General features: G+C 33.8%; 1 protein-coding gene across 5 annotated transcripts in view; it reads left to right on the plus strand.

The window, feature by feature from the left end:
- The window catches only part of CEP128 (centrosomal protein 128), a 632,097-nt gene that overhangs the window by 191,292 nt on the left and 422,458 nt on the right, over nt 1–18,347 (plus strand). For all 5 annotated transcript variants that reach the window (XM_037832153.1, XM_037832154.1, XM_037832157.1 and 2 more), the window contains 3 exons: nt 2,140–2,214; nt 3,737–3,857; nt 12,961–13,112. In XM_037832153.1, the coding sequence (XP_037688081.1) occupies nt 2,140–2,214; nt 3,737–3,857; nt 12,961–13,112 (348 nt within the window). The remainder of the gene's footprint in view (nt 1–2,139; nt 2,215–3,736; nt 3,858–12,960; nt 13,113–18,347) is intronic.

Below are 18,347 nucleotides of genomic sequence, written 5' to 3' on the forward strand. Positions count from 1 at the left end.
TAATCAGTATCAGGTTTCTCCGAGTGTGAGACCCAGCATATTGTCAGACTTCCTGTGAGGTCTCTAGAAACTGTGCTTTTCCTATCCTTCCCTGCAGGTGGCTCTTGTTATCTTCCAGCTCCCCACTGGCCTAAAGAGGAGGTGTGCCTTTTTACTTCCCAGCAGACCCTGTTCTTGCCAAGGGCTGAGGGTGTTGGAAGCCAAGCTTAAGCTGTTTCTGTTTTTTTTTTTTTTTTTTTTTTTTTCTCTCTGAAGTCTGTGAGGGAGGGCTGCCCCTTGAGATGGACCTAACCCCTACCCCCCCTTTCTTTGGGAGAATAAGCCCTTTAGAGAATTGTCTCTTGCACTTGACTTCTTCCTTTGACTCTGATTATCTTAACTTTACCTTTGCCTGGGTCAGTGCTGACAATTAAATGCCCAAGGCTTTCTCTAATGAGCTACTTAGAATGAGAGAAAAAAAGAAAAAAGAAATTCCTTTTCAGAGCCAATCTGCAGTCCCCCAGTTCACTAGTCAAGAACTGGAATTGGTACCTGTTTTTGTGTTCCTGTTTTCTTGGGACACAGCCCTTTTCCAGTATTCTGAGCTCAGCCGAGTCCAAAAGCCTCTGTTTTTATTTATTTATTTATTTATTTATTTATTTATTTTTTTTTCTGTCAGCCCTGCCGCCTCTCTGCTGGGAGAAACTTCCGGGTTCCTTTCCTGCTTGCTCCGGGTTTATGTGTGCTCATAATTTATATTCATTATTCCAAATTTGTTAATTAAAGGTGCAGTTGGATCTTGGTTGAGCTACCTGCCCTTGTTCCTAGTAGACTACTTCTTTTTTCCACAAGGAAGTGTTCCAACTCAGCCTGCTTGCCAGTGTGTGTGTGTGCGGGGGTGCACCAGCTCCTCAGTTTGGGGAGCTTTACTTGCAGTTCTGTGCTGCAATCTCAGCTGTTCCGCCCATTCCAGACTGGTGTACGATGTGTGTCTAGTCACACAAGTCCCCCAGACAGTTGTTCCAGATTATTTACTAGTTGTTTCTGTCTATTTGCTAGTTGCTTTAGGGAACTAACTAAATTCCACACCTTCCTATGCTGCCATCTTGCCTCGCCTACCTAAAACACTTTTTAAAGGGCTACAGCTATTTATGATGATAGTATTTCCCATCCTTACAACTTCTGTTGCTGAGTACCAGGTATTTACAAAATTAAAGCAACAATTCAGAAAGAGCAAAGTGGCAAACTGGAAAGATACAGTTTGGCAGTACCAGCTTGATTCTCAGTTACGGCATGGATATGCTCTGGGAATGGAGAGTTGGCATGGTATGAAATGATAATTTATGATAATCGTACTAATGTAAACACTGAAAAACAACTTAATATATTTTATGATTTTACAAAGCAACCTTACTCTTAAAAAGAATAAAAAGTCTATCATATATATGTAAGCTCTGGATTTTTAACAAATTTATCTCCCATCCCATTACATTTTTCAACTTGAAATAGGCTAGGCATATTCAAATTTCATAAGGTATTTAATCACCTAACTGGCCACAATTTTCTTGGATATTTATCAAATGGTAATATTATTAAGGAAATTTTAAATGTCTTATTCTGAACTTGTGTATTTTAAAATTTCCATTGAAGTAGAATATTAGGAATGTAATTAGTCACCAGTTAGATGAAACATTATTTGAGTCATTAGGTCTCTGCAGCTTTCAATTCTAATTCAGTTCATTTGGCATTGCATATGATGAATTAAAGAAAAAATTGTTTTAGAATTTAGATTAAAATATTTTCAGAACTGGATGGAATCTTAGAGAGTCTCTAGTATAAAATCCTTATTTTAGATTTGGCAAAATAGAGGCCTAGGGAGAAAAGACCTTAAACAGGATTACACATGAATTGGAACTGGGATCAGAACACAGACCTCATGAGGCCTGCCTGGTCTAGTTCACTTTGTAATTTACAATTAAATTATTTTATTGAAAGTATTGATATGTGTTCATAGAAAGATATGTATCCTTGCATGTTACCTGTACATATCTTCTGAATCCTTTTTGCTTTTCTCCTCTTAAACTATGCCTATAATAATTTATTAATCTTCTGCCCCATTGGACTTTTAATATTTTTCTTTATCCTTTCTTGAAATTCTAGCTTGAACAGGAGCTGGAGCTATCTCGGAGGTTATTGAATCAGTCAGAAGGCAGCAGAGAAACGCTTATGCATCAGGTAAGTCTATGTAAACTATGAAAATCTGCTTTTACATTAAATCAGGATTGAGTCTCCTTTTCTATTAAATGTCTTTGTGAAAGGAAAATAAAACTCGGTCTAGAAAAATCTTTTTCTAATGAATGTATATTAGCACATATAAGCAAAAGGTTGAAATCGTTTAATGAAGATTCAGAGAAAGCTAGTATAAAACACAGGCCCAAGTTCCCACTGTGACAGTGTATGTTCGAGGTGCTTAATTTTATTCAAAGAGATGCTGGAGAGGAAGGGGGAAATAAAATATATAAAGCACACCTTTCCATGTTTAAGTTAGTTTGAATGCCTCATGGTGTTATCGTCATGTTTTTTTGAAATGTCACTTGCCCCTTTTAACCGAAGATGAGGCTTAATATTTAAGCATGACATTTTGTAGCCCATTAACTCATAATAGAAGTTTGTCATTTCTGATATTTAAAGTTCAGTAATTTTAAATAGCCATCTTGCTTACATTGGGTAAGGGTATATGGATTTCTAATTACCTCTCTGCCTGTTTCAAATTTAAACTGCAAATGTACCTTCCTTTGTTTATGAGGTGTGTGTTACATAATTCACCTACATAATATGCTTGGTCAGGGCAAGATGTCAGGTATCATAGATGTTCAGAAGGATTATTACATTTTGACAATTGGTGTTGAAAATATACTGTGGCACCTGTTTTGCAAAACCTTTAAAAATATTCATTGACTTTGTTCTACAGCCAGTGGCCACATGTAATTAATGTTGGTAGAGTTCAGATTTTCTTTCTTGGAAGTTTATCTTTATTCGATGCCAATCTGATTTTTTTGGAATGCTGATTCATAATCTCTAATTTCAGTTTTTGAATCAAGGGATTTCTGTGTTCTGGCTGCATTGCAATTTTAGCTGCCTTTTTGCTACTGCTAAGTGGTCATTGCTTAGTGGTCATTAGGAAAAGTCCCTGCTATGTGCTAGGCAATATGCTAGTCTCTAGAAATACAAGAGACAGTCCCTGATGTTAAGGAGCTTGTGGTTTATTCATCATCATTTATTGTTTATTTATTTTGAGCATGATTTTGATATCAGAATATGCTAACTCATGATCATTTCAGTTGAGTTTACAAACCCATAGACCATGTTCACATGAAAGAAAATAGGTGAAAAATATAAAAACATATAGTTCTTTATTGGGGTGGTTTGGGTTAATAGTGGTGGAGTGGACTGAGGTCAAAATAAGGGATTTTTTTTTTTGTTTGTTTGTTTGTTTCTTTTTGCAGTCAAATTATTTGTTACAGTGGACACAGAGAAGGAAAAGGCATTCATTCTTTATGGAAGGAATGAGGAAAATGGAGCAAGAGAGTGTTTTGCTGTGCTTGACATAGAAAATTGGCTTCAACTTGTGTTTACAATAGCTCATTAGAAGTAATTTTTTTTTCCTAGGGAAATAAAGGGTAATCATTTGTAAGTTTAATTAGTTCTTTTCCTGCTTTTGAAAACTTGTAAAAGTTTTATTTTTTACTGTTTTTAGATAGAAGAACTACGCATACAACTAATGAAAGCAGAAAGTGATCAAAAGGGCTTACAACAGATTTCCAAGCAACATTCAAACCATCAGGATGAACAACGAGATGATGGGAGGTTTAGGAGAGGTATAATTCTGATTTGTAAATATGAGAGTTTTTATAGGTCTTTCTTAGGAAATACCTCCCATTTTCAGAATTGCAGTCCTTATGCTGAGCTATTGTCATCGTATTTATTTCTTAATCCTACTGTAAGATTTTCCATTTTCCACAAGTTGACTATAATCTAGCATTCAGTCTTTTTTTTTTTAATTAGAAAAGTTGTAGGTTTACAGAAAAATGATGCAAAAAGTCTGAGTTCCCATATAGCCTGCTGTACCTGTGTTACAATTGAAACAATATTATTATAATTATACCATAAACTATAGTTCATACTTTACATTCGAGTTCACTGTTTGTATTATACACTTCTGTAGGTTTTTTAAAAATTTTATTCTGATACATTATATACAACTTAAACTTTCCCTTTTTGCCCTTTTGTGTCTGGCTTATTTCACCCAAAATGATGTCTTCAAGTTTCATCCATGTTGTGTGTATCAGAACTTTGTTCCTTTTTATGGCTGAAAAATATTCCATTGGTTTGTATACCACATTTTATTTATCCTTCGTCTGCTGATGGATAGTTTGGTTGCTTCTATCTTTTGACAATTGTGAATAATTCTCCTATGAACATCAATATGCAAATATCTATTTTAATCACCGATTTCAGTTCTTTTGGGTATATACCTGTAAGTGGGATTGCTGGGTCATATGTTAATTCCATACTTAACTTCTTAAGGAACTGCCAAACTACCTTCCCCATGACTGTACCATTTTACATTCCCACCAACAATGAATGAATGTTCCTATTTTTACACCTCCTCTCCAACACTTTAATTTTCTGTTTTTTAAGTAGTAGCCATTCTGGTAGGTGTTAAAAGGCATCTCACTTGGGAAAAGCATCCTCTATAATGCTTGGTATTATTATTATTGTTTTAATAGTAGCCATGCTATTGGGTGAGAAATGGTATTTCATTATGGTGTCTATTTGCATTTCCCTAATGGCTTATTGTGTTGAGCACTTTTCATGTGCATTTTGACCATCTCTGTATCTTCTTTGGAGAAATGTCTATTCAAGTCTTTTGCCCATTTTTTAATTGGATTGTTTATATTTTTGTTGTTGAATTGTAGGACTTCTTTATATATTCTGGATATTAAAATCTAATCAGATATGTGGTTTCCAAATCTTCTCTGATATTCTGTAGGTTGTCTTTTTACTTCCACGATGAAGTTCTTTGATTCGTAAGTGTTTTATATTTTGATGACGTCCCATTTATCTGCTTTCCTTTTGTTGCTTGTGCTTTTGGTATAAAGTCTAAGAAGCCATTGCCTAACATAAGGTCCTGAAGATGCTTCCCTATGTCTTCTAGGGGTTTTATAGTTTGGGTTCTTATATATAGGCCTTGATTCATTTTGAGTTGATTTTTGCATATTGTGTGAGCTATGAGTTGACCTTCATTCTTTTGCATATAGGTATATAATTTCCCAGCACTATTTCTTGAAAAGACTATTCCTTTCACATTAAATGGACTTGGCACCCTAGTCAAAAATCAGTTGGTCATAGTTGTGGTTTTTTTTTTTCTGAACTCTCAATTTGATTCCATAGGTCTATATGTCTGTCCTTGTTGCCAGTATCGGGCTGCTTTGATTACTATAGCTTTGTAATAAGTTTTAAAATCAGGAAGTGTGAGTACTCTGACTTAACTCTTTTTTTTCAAGGTGGTTTTGGCTATTTGGAGCTCCTTACCCTTCCATATAAATTTGACGATTGGCTTTCTCATTTGTATAAAGAAGGCTGTGGAATTTTGATTGGGATTGCGTTGAATCTGTAAATCACATGGGGGAGAATTGACATCTTAAAAATATTTAGTCTTCCAATCAATGAAAATGGAATGTCCTTCCATTAATTTAGGTCTTCTTTGATTTCTTTTAGCAGTGTTTTATAGTTTTCTATATATAAGTCCTTTACATTCCTTGTTTAATTTATTCCTAGATATTTGATTCTTATGGTTGCTATTATAAATGGATTTTTTCCCCTTGATTTCCTCTTCAGGTTTTCCATTACTAGTGTACTGAAACACTACTGATTTTGGCATGTTGGTCTTGTATGTTACCATTTTGCTGAATTTGTTTATTAGCTCTAGTAGCTTTGTTGTGGATTTTTCGGGATTTCCTATATATGGGATCATGTTATCTGTAGACAGGGAAAGTTGTATTTCTTCCTTTCCAATTTGGATGCCTTTTATTTGTTTGACTTGCCTAATTGCCTTGGCTAGAACTTTCAGTACAATGTTGAATAACGGTGATGACTTTAGGCATCCTTGTCTTTTTCCTGATCTTAGCAGGAATGCTTGGAACCTTTAATCATTGAATATAATGTTAGGTGTGGATTTTTCATCTATGCTCTTTATCATGTCAAGGTAATTTCCTTTCATTCCAAGATTTCTGAGTGTTTATCAAGAAGGGATGCTAGATTTTGTCAAATTCCTTCTCTGTATCAATTAAGATATCAGGTGTTTTTGTTTTTTTTTCCTTCATTGTATTAATGTGATGTATTACATTAATTGATTTTCTTATGTTGAACCACATTGCACACATGGGATAAATCCCACTTGATTTAGTGTATAATTCTTTTAATTTGCTGATGGATTTGTTTTCCTTGTATTTTTTGAGATATTTGCATGTCTGTTCATAAGGGATACTTTTTCATTTCCTTTTCTTTTGGTATCTTTATGTAGCTTAGTTATTGGCGTAATCTTGGCATCATAGAATATGTTAGGAAGTTCTTCCTCTTTTTCAAATTTTTGTAAGAATTTGAGAAGTACTGGTAGTAATTCTCCTTGGAATGTTTGTTAAAACTCACTACTGAAGACATCTGGTCCTAGGCTTTTCTTTGATGGAAGGTTTTTGATCAATATTTAATTGTTTGTTAGTTACTGGTCTGTTGAGATCTTCTGTTTCTTCCTTAGTATAGGTAAGTGTGTGTTTCTAGGAATTTGTCTATTTTATCTAGGTTATCTAATATGTTGACATACAGTTGTTCATAATATCCCTGTAATCCTTATAATCCTTTTTATTTCTGTGTGGTCAGTAGTAATTTTCCCTCCTTTCATTTCTGATTTTATTTATTTGTGTCTTTTCTCTTTTTTTCTTTATCAATCTAGGTGTCAATTTTGTTGATCCTTTTGAAGAACCAATTTTGGTTTCACTGATTCTTTTTATTGGTGTTTTTTTATTCTCTGTTTAATTTTATCTCATCTCCAATCTGTGTTATTCTTTCCTTCTCCTCATTTGGGATGAATTTGCACTTCTTTTTTTTAGTTCCCCCAGTTGTGAGTTTATGTGTCTGATTTGAGATCTTCATTTAGTCCCAGGGGGAAGTGTGGTGTTCTGTTTTTTTCTGTGCCTGTATCTTGTCCTAGGCTTAAATTCGCATGTGAACTCAGAAATTCTGTGGTTTACATGAACCTGAATGTCCTCTCTATTCCCTATGAAATTGGGCTCCCACCCAATAGATTGGCACCGATGGTAGGCATCCCCGTTTGTGCAAAGGGTTTTCTCTGCTTTCTTTGGAACACGGCTGTCAGCCCAAACTGAGAGTGCAGGTTGGCTCCACACTGTGCTGGGTATGGTGTGGGTGAGGGTCCAATAAATGCACTATGAGCTTTCCCTACTCTTTTTTGTTTGTTTGTTTGTTTATGTTGTGTTTTGATGATTCAGCATTGGTGCCGTTACTGTAACCTTTTGACTATTTTCTGGAGTTTTGAGGAAGGTACTCTGCCAGTTTTTGCTAGTTATTTGAAGATTCTGTGATTGGATGGAATCTTGGAGAATCTTTTGCCACCATCTTGTTTAACCGGTCTATCAAAAGTCTAGATAGCATTCAATCTTGATGTTGACTGCTTCATTTCTAAACCCATTTCAGTTGTCAGACCTGCTTATCTCATGGGATGTTCTCTGAGAAAGAGACAACTAGTCAGCAGTGGATTTTTTTCCGGCTTCTCACTCTCATGTCTAAATGTGTGTGTGTGTGTGGTGTGTGTGTGTGTATGTATCTGACTTTGTAATTAACTTGTAAATATTGCCATATTTTTCACTTTCTCTTATCCCAATTTTCAATTTGTCTAAATAACTAAAATAAGAACCTATCTTTTTTAATCTGGAGATTGGTAACAAAAATTAATCAGCTGACAGAAGTGGCCATTAATCTGTGAGCCATTTGGCTGACTTTTTCTTATGTGCATTAGGAAAGATTTTTGTTTGAGTAATATTAGAATACCTACACAGTGGAGATATTGATTAGGTTTTGGAATTTAATGACCCTAGGTGTCATTTTTTTTCCTTCAAAATTTAGTTTTAACAAGAATTTTAACATTTTATATTGGTTTCTAATAGTCTAGTCCAGATTGCTCAGTTTGTAAATTATTTCAGTCATGAAGCTTCCTATTTGAATGTCCAATGTTTTAGCCAAACTCTTGCAAGTATTTTATATACTACTAAATTCAGGGAAGCCAAATATTTCCCCAGATTCCCCACATGTAATTCAATGTATTGCCTAATTTAGAATTTCCACATTGCCAGAAAATCTTTAAAAGGTGGCAAGTTTTGACACAGTCATCCTAATATTTTTGTATCCCATCAAGTTTACTTTTCATATATTGTAATGTAACAAATGATTTTACATCAATCTTTTAATTTATATTTAAAAATAAATCCTGAAGTAGTAGATTATTCATTAAATTTTTGTAAAAATGCACATAGAATTCTCATTTTGTTTGAAGAAAACATCTGTGGCACATTTGCAGTATCTTTTGATGTCTTGTAAAATCTAGTCATTTTTCATATAAGTCTTTGAGGAGTAAAAGAATCTCACTTTTCTTAATTACTTACCAGGTTTAAAGAAAGAAAAAATCTGTGTTCATGTGATAATGGATTCCTTTACCTTCCTTTAACAATTCTAAATTTTTTATCTTTTTAAAATACTTGTATTGTTTGAAGACAATTCTATATGAGAAATTACATTCTTTGTCTCCAACTGCTGTTTTTTCCTTACCCTACTACAAAATGACTTCTGTCTTCCCCTTGCTTATTTTACTAGTGGTCTCTTTAGCTGATTTCAAGATTTTCATTACTTATCTTGTGAACCCTGTTTATTTCTTCTTCCTTCTTAAAACTCTTCCACTGACTTCAGTGCCTCTACTCTTTCCTGTTTTTTTTCTGCCTTAATTGCTTTTGTTTTTCTCATTTTTTTCATTTTTCTCATCTGTATCTTGTCCCTTTGTTTATAGTTTGTCTTTTAAATGCTGCTGTTGTCATGACTTTTCTCATTTTGTACTTCTCCTTGGGGGTTTTAATTTACTCTTATATTTTAGTTATCAAATAAAAAGTCCACTGACTCTCCTAAAATTTAGCCTTCCAGATGGAGTTGCTCATTGAACATCTCCATATGCGGTTCCACTGAATGCTTAATCAACAGATCTAAAGTTCTGTCTGTTCTTTCCTTAAAACTTGGCTTTTCTTTCCTGTGTCAATTGATGGCATCATCCTCCATCCAGACACACAGGCCTAAAACATAAAGAATGTATGGAATTTTTCCTCCTCTCCTCCTTCTAACCATTTCCCACATACTGTTTATGGGTCCTGATATTTCTTGAATTTGTCCCATTCTTTTCTTACTTTCACTGCCTCAGCTTAGGCAGGCTTTGTCTCCCTATACAACCCTCTTTGCTTGTCTTGTCTCATTCTGGTTCTTCTGTAATCTATTTTCCATACTTCTAAAGGGACCTTGCTAAAACAGAAAATGATCATGTTGTTATCTTGATTAAAACCTCTCATTACAATTCTTGCATACAAGGCATTCTGCTAATCACTTTACATCATCTTTTTAAATTTTTTCTACTATTTTATGACAAGGGTGCTATTCTTATTTCTGGTTTAAAAATTAAGAAAAAAAAAAAGACTGAAGAAGAGATTGAGTATCTTGTCCAAGATCACATTTGGAATTAGCAAACATGGACCTTTTCCTCCTCAAAGATTGAGCTTTTAACTACTATTCTATATGGACTCATCAGTGTTTATGGCAAGCATTCTCCAAAATTGAATGCATATGAGATGATCCTCTGGCTGTGGGAAGAGAGTATTTATAATGCTGTTTATATTTTATATCTTATATTTTAAATATTTTAATTTTGCTATGTTTCATTATATGTAATATATAGGTATGTGTACATATATATCCATACTATGTTTTTATATATGAACATGTACCAAAATACATGTCCCCATTCCATATATATTTCATAAAGTGTGCATACATGTACATGCCTGTATACAAATATGCGTGTATATCTACACATATATCTTATATATATTATGTATGTGTCCATATTTTGTCATACCTGTCCATACTAATGTTTTTATATTATGAAGCATGTAGCAAATATGTGTATATATATATACACATGCACACACATATACTATGGTGACAAGTATGCACAAACACATATGCATATATACATGTATGTATAAAATAAATAATATACATGTATTTATAAAATAAATAAAATACATGTATTTATAAAATAAATGCATTTACATATAAATAAAATTACATTTTTTTAGATTGGAGACCTAGCACGGATGGGCCTGTGGGTGAAATCTAGCCTGTTGTCTTTTTTTTTTTTTTAATGCAATTTTATTGAAATATATTCACATACCATACAGTCATCCAAAGTGTACAAACAATTATTCATAGTGTCATCATATAGTTTTGCATTCATCATACCACAGTCAATTTTTGAACATTTTCATTACTCCAAAAAAGAAAAATAAGAATAAAAATAAAAGTAAAAAAGAACACCCAAAACATCCCATACCTCTTCTTCCCCCTTATTATTCATTTACTTTTTGTCCCTATTTTTCTACTCATTTGTCCATACACTGGGTAAAGGGAGTGTGAGCCACAAGGTTTTCACAATCACACGTAGTCACACCATGTAAGCTATATAGTTATACAGTCATCTTCAAGAATCAAGGATACTGGATTGCATTTCAACAGTTTCAGGTATTTCCTTCTAGCTATTCTAATAAACTAAAAACTAAAAAGAGATATCTGTATAATGTGTAAGAGTTACCTCCAAAATGATTCTTTTGACTCTATTTGAAGTCTCTCAGCCACTGAAACTTTATTTTGTTTCATTTCTCTTCCCCCTTTTGGTCCAGAAGGCTTTGTCAATCTGGTGTCTTTTTTATAAATAAACTTTTATTGGAGCATAGGCATTCCTGTTTATTTATGTACTTTCTGTAGGTCCTTTCAAGATGCAATGGCAGAGTTGAGTAGTTGTAACAGGGATAATATGACCTAATATATTTTCTGTCCAGTCCTCCTCAGAAGAAGTTCATTGACATCTGGTCTATAGGATGAAATCTGAGCTCCCTAGCAAGACATAAATTCCCTGTTGATGATATATGTGTGTAATATTTGTGTTAGCTACATAGAATTGCGTCTACAATTATGTGGGTATGTAATACTATTTTGTACCCCTGTGCTTTATGCTGTTTCATTTCCCTAAAATACCACCCTAACTTCTTGTCTTCTGCTTGGTGAACTTTTGTATTTGCTCTTTAAACTTAACTTAGTTTCTAATTCTTCCTACCTCATTTTATTACTGAGAGAGTTAATCTTTCTCTCTTTTGTACTATTTCTATATTATGTTCATGTATCTGTTAGTGTTGTTGTACTATTAAAATGCTTGTATGTGTTTGTATTAGTCAGGGTCCTCTAGGGAAACAGAACTGACGGGATGTATTTATATGTGTGTGTAAATATTATTAGATTTATTACAGTAACTGGCTCATGCATCTGTGGGGATGGCAAGTCAAAATTCTGTAGGGCAGGCTGGCCGCATGTTGGGAACTCTGATGAATGTTTTTTATGAACTCCCCAGAAAAAGCTGGCTGGCTGAAGTAAAGATGGAAATTCTCCCTTCTGACTGCTGAAATCATCACTTCTCCTTTTAAAGCCTTCAACTGATTGGATGAAACTTCTCTCATTGTTGAAGGCAGTCTCCTCAGTTGATTGTAGATGTAATTAGCCATAGATACAGTCAATTTATTGATGATTTAAATCCATGAAATATCCTCACAATTACAGTCAGGCTAGTGTCTGCTTTTTGAAACAACTGGATGCCATAACCTAGCCAAATTGACAAGTGAATTGAAACATCACAGTCTTTCATTCCAAGACATACACTTTTGTACATTTTAATATTTCTGAAGTTGATTTGTTAGTATCCTCTTCCTTGCCCTCTCTTCCCCCTTCCTCCCTCCTACCATTCCCTTTCTCTCCCCTTTTCCCCACTTTCCCTTTCCCCTTCCCCTTTGATTTTTCCTTTTCCTTGGAAAACAGTTTTACATTCATGGTATCTATTCCAATGTTGACATCTTAGACTCTAGGAAATATTTTATTTATGTGTCTTGTCTCTATTCTTGGACTGTAAGCTCATTGAGAATGGATTTTATCTTATGCCTCTTTGTATTTGAAGTTGGTATTAAGTACCCTGTGCATAACAGACCCAAGTATTTCATGTTGAATAAAATACTAAGTCAATGTATATTGTTCTATCTTATAATTTCAATTATAAAATTAGTAAGAATTAGTAAATTGGTGATCATACTCAATTATAAATTTAGCAACATCATTTGTTGCTTATGTTGCAAGAAAAGTATTTCATTGTGTGAACTTCAGTAACTTGAGTTAGATGGAGTAGCTTAGTTGAAGATGCCTTTTCAGTATTTTCATTAAATTAGAGCTTAGAGGTAATCAGGATGTGAGGAAAATTAGAGGAAAAAAAAAGGATAGAATTTTCCTGAAATAAATTGTATTAGAATCAGATAACACGTTAGGTTTCAGTATCAAAATGGAATAATGTTGGATGACACAGCAATGTATATATTTGAAAGTTGAATGAGACTTGAAAGAATAAACTGACAATATCAGAAAGGTCTGCTGAGTGACAATGTCAATAAGTGGATCATATAAGATAGAATATTAACACGTCAAGGCTAAGTACCATTTGAAAGTACATTCTTCTGTCATAAAACCAACGGTTTTACTTTACATTTTCTCTCTAAGGCATTGAGCGGGGAAAACAGGATCTAGAGAAGCAGATATCAGATTTGCGAGTGCAGTTGAACTTCAACACAATGGCATCTGAGTTAGAGGAAGTGAAGCGATGCATGGAGCAAAAAGACAAGGAGAAAGCACATTTTGCAGCACAAGTAGAGGTGACTTTGCTTTTATTAAAACTGTATTCCTGGACTTTAATCTTGTTTCATAAAATTGCTTAGTGAAATTTTAATATTAAGATTGTGGTATTTTATGAACTGTAGTTTGGGTACAGATAATGTTATGCTGTTGACTACTTTCACTGTATATAGAAACTTCTGTGTATTCATTTCTCTTTCATTGGGCCCTCAAAGCCAGGAACCTGGACTGTTGTCTTCCACTATTTCCTAATGAAATCTTTTGCTAGTATTAAACTTGAAAATATTCCTGTTTTAATAGCATTGTGCCCTTCCCGCAGACAGAAGGTACTTTTCTTCTCTGAGACAATAATGGATTATCATTTATTTTGGGGATGAAAATGGCAGAAGGCACAGAGAAAAGTGTTACTCCTATTTCTTCTTTGGAATTTGTGGTAGACTGAATTATGTACCCCAATTTTGACATGTTTTTAGTCTTAATCCACAGTTCCATGGGTGTGAACCCATTGTATAAAGGATCTCTTGAAGATGTTGTTTTAGTGAAGGTGTGGCCCAAATGAGTGAGGTTGGGTCTTAGTCCAGATTACTGGAGTCCTTTATAAGCCCACATAGTCAAGAGAAAACCATAGGGAAGAGACAGAAGCTAGAAGTCAGTGGAACCCAGAAGAGAAAAGGAGAGACATTGCTCTGATTTTCATATTATTAACAATAAACTAATTTTAATTGAATAAATTTACATCAATTATTTTAGATTTCGTGACACTTCTGACTTGGCTCTGTTTATTTTTTATACCTTGTGGCATCAGTTTGAATAAACTGTTCTCATAGTGACATCTAGTGCAAACTTTGTAAGTGATACAGATCATGGATCACTCAAGTCTAACTTCCAAGACTTGGGAATTTTATTAAAACTTAATAGCATTTATCCTTGCTTTATTTTTAGACTATGTTAAGTAGTATAGGGGTGTGGTATTATATGTTCTATAAAACTAGAGATTAATCTCTTTTGAATGGTATTTAGAGACCAAGTATGAATAAGAAAAGATGCACAAAATGAGATTATTGGTTAGGCCCAAGAATGTATGTGTAGCAACATTTATTCTTATGGTTTGTTTAATCATTAATATTTTCTTTTCACCTTGGCTTTCTGACAACTCCCCTACAGGAACCTCATAAATAGTCTTGGCAAGCATCTCATTTTTTCTTAAACTACCCTACTAATTTCTACCTATATTCCAGTTTTTCACAATTTCTCTAATGTCCTTGCTTTTTGTGGAAATCCTAAACCTTTTCTTCCCTGAAGTCTTCGTGGATTATATCAGCTGCAAGTGATAATCCTTCCTTTTGAATGTTCCTTTTGTTCACATCACTAATGCTCTTATGGCAGCTTTCTCATATTGTCTTAAAATAATCTAGGTATATTTCTTTAAAATGTCAAAGAGGGTTGAAATAAGGCAGAAATGGGTTGTAGGTAAAAGGCATCTGTCCTGTCTCCAAGATACACCCTACTTTGAGTTCCTTAACTTGGTTAAGTCAACATGTTTCAGGGTCTTCACACCTGGAAAGTTTAAGTTTAAGTTTCTGTGTCCTAGATTTAATGTGATCCAGGAGACTGGCCCAAATGAGCAGTGAAAATCACAAGAGAGTGTGTAAGAGTGCCAGTTCATTGATTTACATGGCAGAAATCCTGTATATATATTAAAATACTATTTTCCTTTGAGGGGCACCAATCTCCCAATTTTCTGTACATTGGTATTTGGAAAGCTGAATTAGTAAAAACAAAAAATTGATTGATGAATACAGAATCAGAGGATAATGATGTCTAAGGGAATATTTGTTTATGGCTATGGTAAGGCTTGAACTGACATCTCTTGTCTTTCTAGCAGTCTTTTCCTCTGCTTCCACTGTGAAAATCAACCTTCAGTTTACTTTTTCTTTTGATATGTTATTGTACACAGATTTGCTTGGGCCATTTGCCAGTACGTACTGATGTTATTCAAACTTGTGGCATTCTAGGAGCCACTTATGAATCAAAGACTTGTGTCCCTTTTCAGATCATAAACTAGTATGGGTCAAGAACGAGATCTTATCACTGTGTCCCCTTGTGACTCCACACAATATCTTACCCATATTAGGCGCTCAATTAATATTTGTTTACTTAAATAATATATTGTAGAAAAATTTTATGGTTATATTTTAAAGCTAACCTTTGTTGTCCAGTCATCTCTTAAAAGCACATTAATTTATGGAAGAGTTATCAGTATTAAATTGGTAATGCTTACACTAATTGCTTTAGTTTTTATTGATACAGAAAATATATTTTAAGTAGTTGTTTTACACTAGGGAAAAACAGAAAATAGCTTTTATAAACCCCAAAATGGAAGCTACATTTTCATTTGCATAATTTACCTTTCAGATTATACCTGAGACCGTAACTCAGTATATACATAGAAAATAAATGCATTTTTTCCTTTTTCTAAACTCAAGTTGAATCTCATTAACCTTGATAGGTTATTTTTATTCATAAGAATTCTAAGCATACTTGATCAGTGATTCCTCCTGATTTAATCTCTGCCTCCATCTTCTATCAACTTACTCTTCTTGGAAAAAAAAAAAATTGTCTTTTAAACTCAATGAAGAAGTTCAAAGTAAGAAAAAAAAAGAAGGTACTGCACATAATTTAGATTAAATATTGAAAGTGATAATTGAGTCACAACTGACTTTATTCATTAGCAGAAACTTGTGACTATAATGCTGGAATTTGCTATTAAAAAGGGAGAGGGTAGTGGAAAAAAGAAATAATAATGATTAACTTTTTTGGTAATTAGTATGATTGGAACAAAAGTAAGGTTGTTCCTTTTACCACATATTTAGCATCAGCTCTTCTCCTTCTTGCATATCTCCTATGAAGGTGGCCACTTTGCCGTGTAGTAGCAAAAGATTAAGCCTGTCTTAGACACCTAAGGTCTTAGAGACCTTAATTACTCTGGGTATAATTTCCTGTCTACCTCGTTTTCTGTCTTAATAATTTCTTTCTTATCCAGGTGCATGTTGTAAAATAAGATATTACATAAATAGTGAGTAATTTTTAATACTCAGATTGTATTATTAAAACAATTAAATATTGGCAACAAAACTTTATAGACAGAGGCTAAAATTGTAGAATCTGGTTGAGATGAAGTCTGCCTGTGTTATTAACCAAGTTTACTCTGACATTAGGACAAATCCATCATGTTCTGTACTCTGACTTTATAACAATGACTAATGGCAGGAATGCTCTACAAGAGAAAACGCTGAAACTAAATTAACCTTTGCACTTCCTGGAACACTTAGTTAAATTCGCAGATCCTTCATCCATATGGAGAAACAGGAGTTTTGGGAATTGTGAGGAAAGGTGATTTTTCTATTTTTGATAACTGTATAAGTTGCATGAATATTTCCACAAAGGGAGAAGGAAGAAATGGACTGAATATTTTAATTTTGTCTTTAAATTTGTCAGTAATATTTTTAAACTTTATCATTTTAATATGGCCAATAAAGACACCATTTAGGAATAAAAATGTCCATTTTCAAGTTTATTTACCTTGAACATTATTTTCTGAAATAATTTCTGCATGTTTTTTACATATAAATTATATATGTAGTCCTTTGAGATTATTCTCTCTATTTGTGCATGTGTGTATGTGTATATGTGAGGGTAGGAGAAAGAGGGAAAACTTAAAGCTTCTCACAAAATAATGAAGTACTGATAACTTCATATTAGCTGTATGTAGATTTAATATAGTAATTATAAGGATAAAATATAGCTCTGGGATTAATTTTTGAAGTTCTTGCTATGGAAAAATGGGTGATATTAAACAAATGAATTAATGTTCTTAGAGTATCCAAAATGTTATTCATTTCTTGAGTAATCCTCATTAAAATGGGGTTAGTAGATTTTATAATAAACAAATTTCATCTGTTCTTGCATTATTTCTGTAATTTTTATAGTTATCTTACCTTTAGAGTGATTTTAACCCAATAGTATGTCATCTTAAGTGGCAAATTAAATTGTTTTTTAGTTGTTTGTTTTCAGGCAGCTTTCTAAACGTGCTTAAAAAGAAATGAGATTGTCCTCAGCCTTAAACAAACAAATAAATAAGTCAAACAGGCCCATTATGCTTTTAAAAAGGTTGTAATAGTACAGTTTATCTCTGTAAAAAATTAATCATTCATATGTACTGAGAAAATCTTCTTTTAGTTTTTAATAGGCAGTACATTGCTAATACAAAGGTCAATGTCAGCAATTTTTTCCACATGTTAAAAATTCAATTTCTAAAACTACATTTAGGTTAAGTTTGTTTTGTTTTATGCAATATTTAATTTTGAGAAACCTGTAATGATATTAGGCCTTAGGTTGCTTTCTTAGAGAAGATTAACAAATTAACCAAACTTCAGGCAATTCTGATTAAAAAGGAAGAACTTTTGGTGATGGTGGATTAGTTGGTTGCAGAACAAATCTCCTATTGAGAAAAACTAGAAAATCTGGGTAGGGTGTATCTTTTTAAATATCTGTTTGAAGACATCAGAGAACTATTTAGGCAGCAAGGACAGTAGGGGCCAAGTATACCTGTGAGCAAGGGAGTGCAGACTAGTGGTCCTGAATTTGGCACCCCTTTTCCCTTGAAGTGCTTTCTGATTCACAACCTGAGCTGAGCTTATGACAGTCTTTGTCAATCCACTGAAGAGGAAGATAGCTGGTATACGTCCCACACTTGCAGTTGGAATGCCCAAAGGGCTAAACCTTAGGGGTTGGGGTAAACTGAAAATATGCTAACAATTACAAAGACTGTAGCACAGCTTTGAATCTGCTTTCTTTCCCCACCCTAACTGCTTATCAAAACAAAAGTAAATCTTTTGGTAAGGAAGATATCATCATACAGAACCTCATATTATTTTTGTAATTTGTGAGACAGTGTTTGTAACATTTTAACAAAACTTAGCAACCATCTGAGGAAATCAAACCATATTACCAAAGAGCAAGAGAAAAAACAGAGAATATGAATAGGCATATAGGCTGTGCCAGTTTGAGTGTATTGTGTCCCCCAGATGCCATTATCTTTGTAGTCTTGTGTGGGGCAGAAGTTTTGGTGATGGTTGGATTTGCTTGGAATGTGCCCCACCCAGCTGTGGGCAATGATTCTGATGAGATGTTCCCATGGAGGCGTGGCCCCGCCCATTCAGGGTGGGCCCTTATCGGTGGAGCTATATAAATGA

Source organism: Choloepus didactylus, chromosome 4 (assembly GCF_015220235.1).
Source record: "Choloepus didactylus isolate mChoDid1 chromosome 4, mChoDid1.pri, whole genome shotgun sequence".
In the NCBI taxonomy this organism is placed as follows: Eukaryota; Metazoa; Chordata; class Mammalia; order Pilosa; family Megalonychidae; genus Choloepus; species Choloepus didactylus.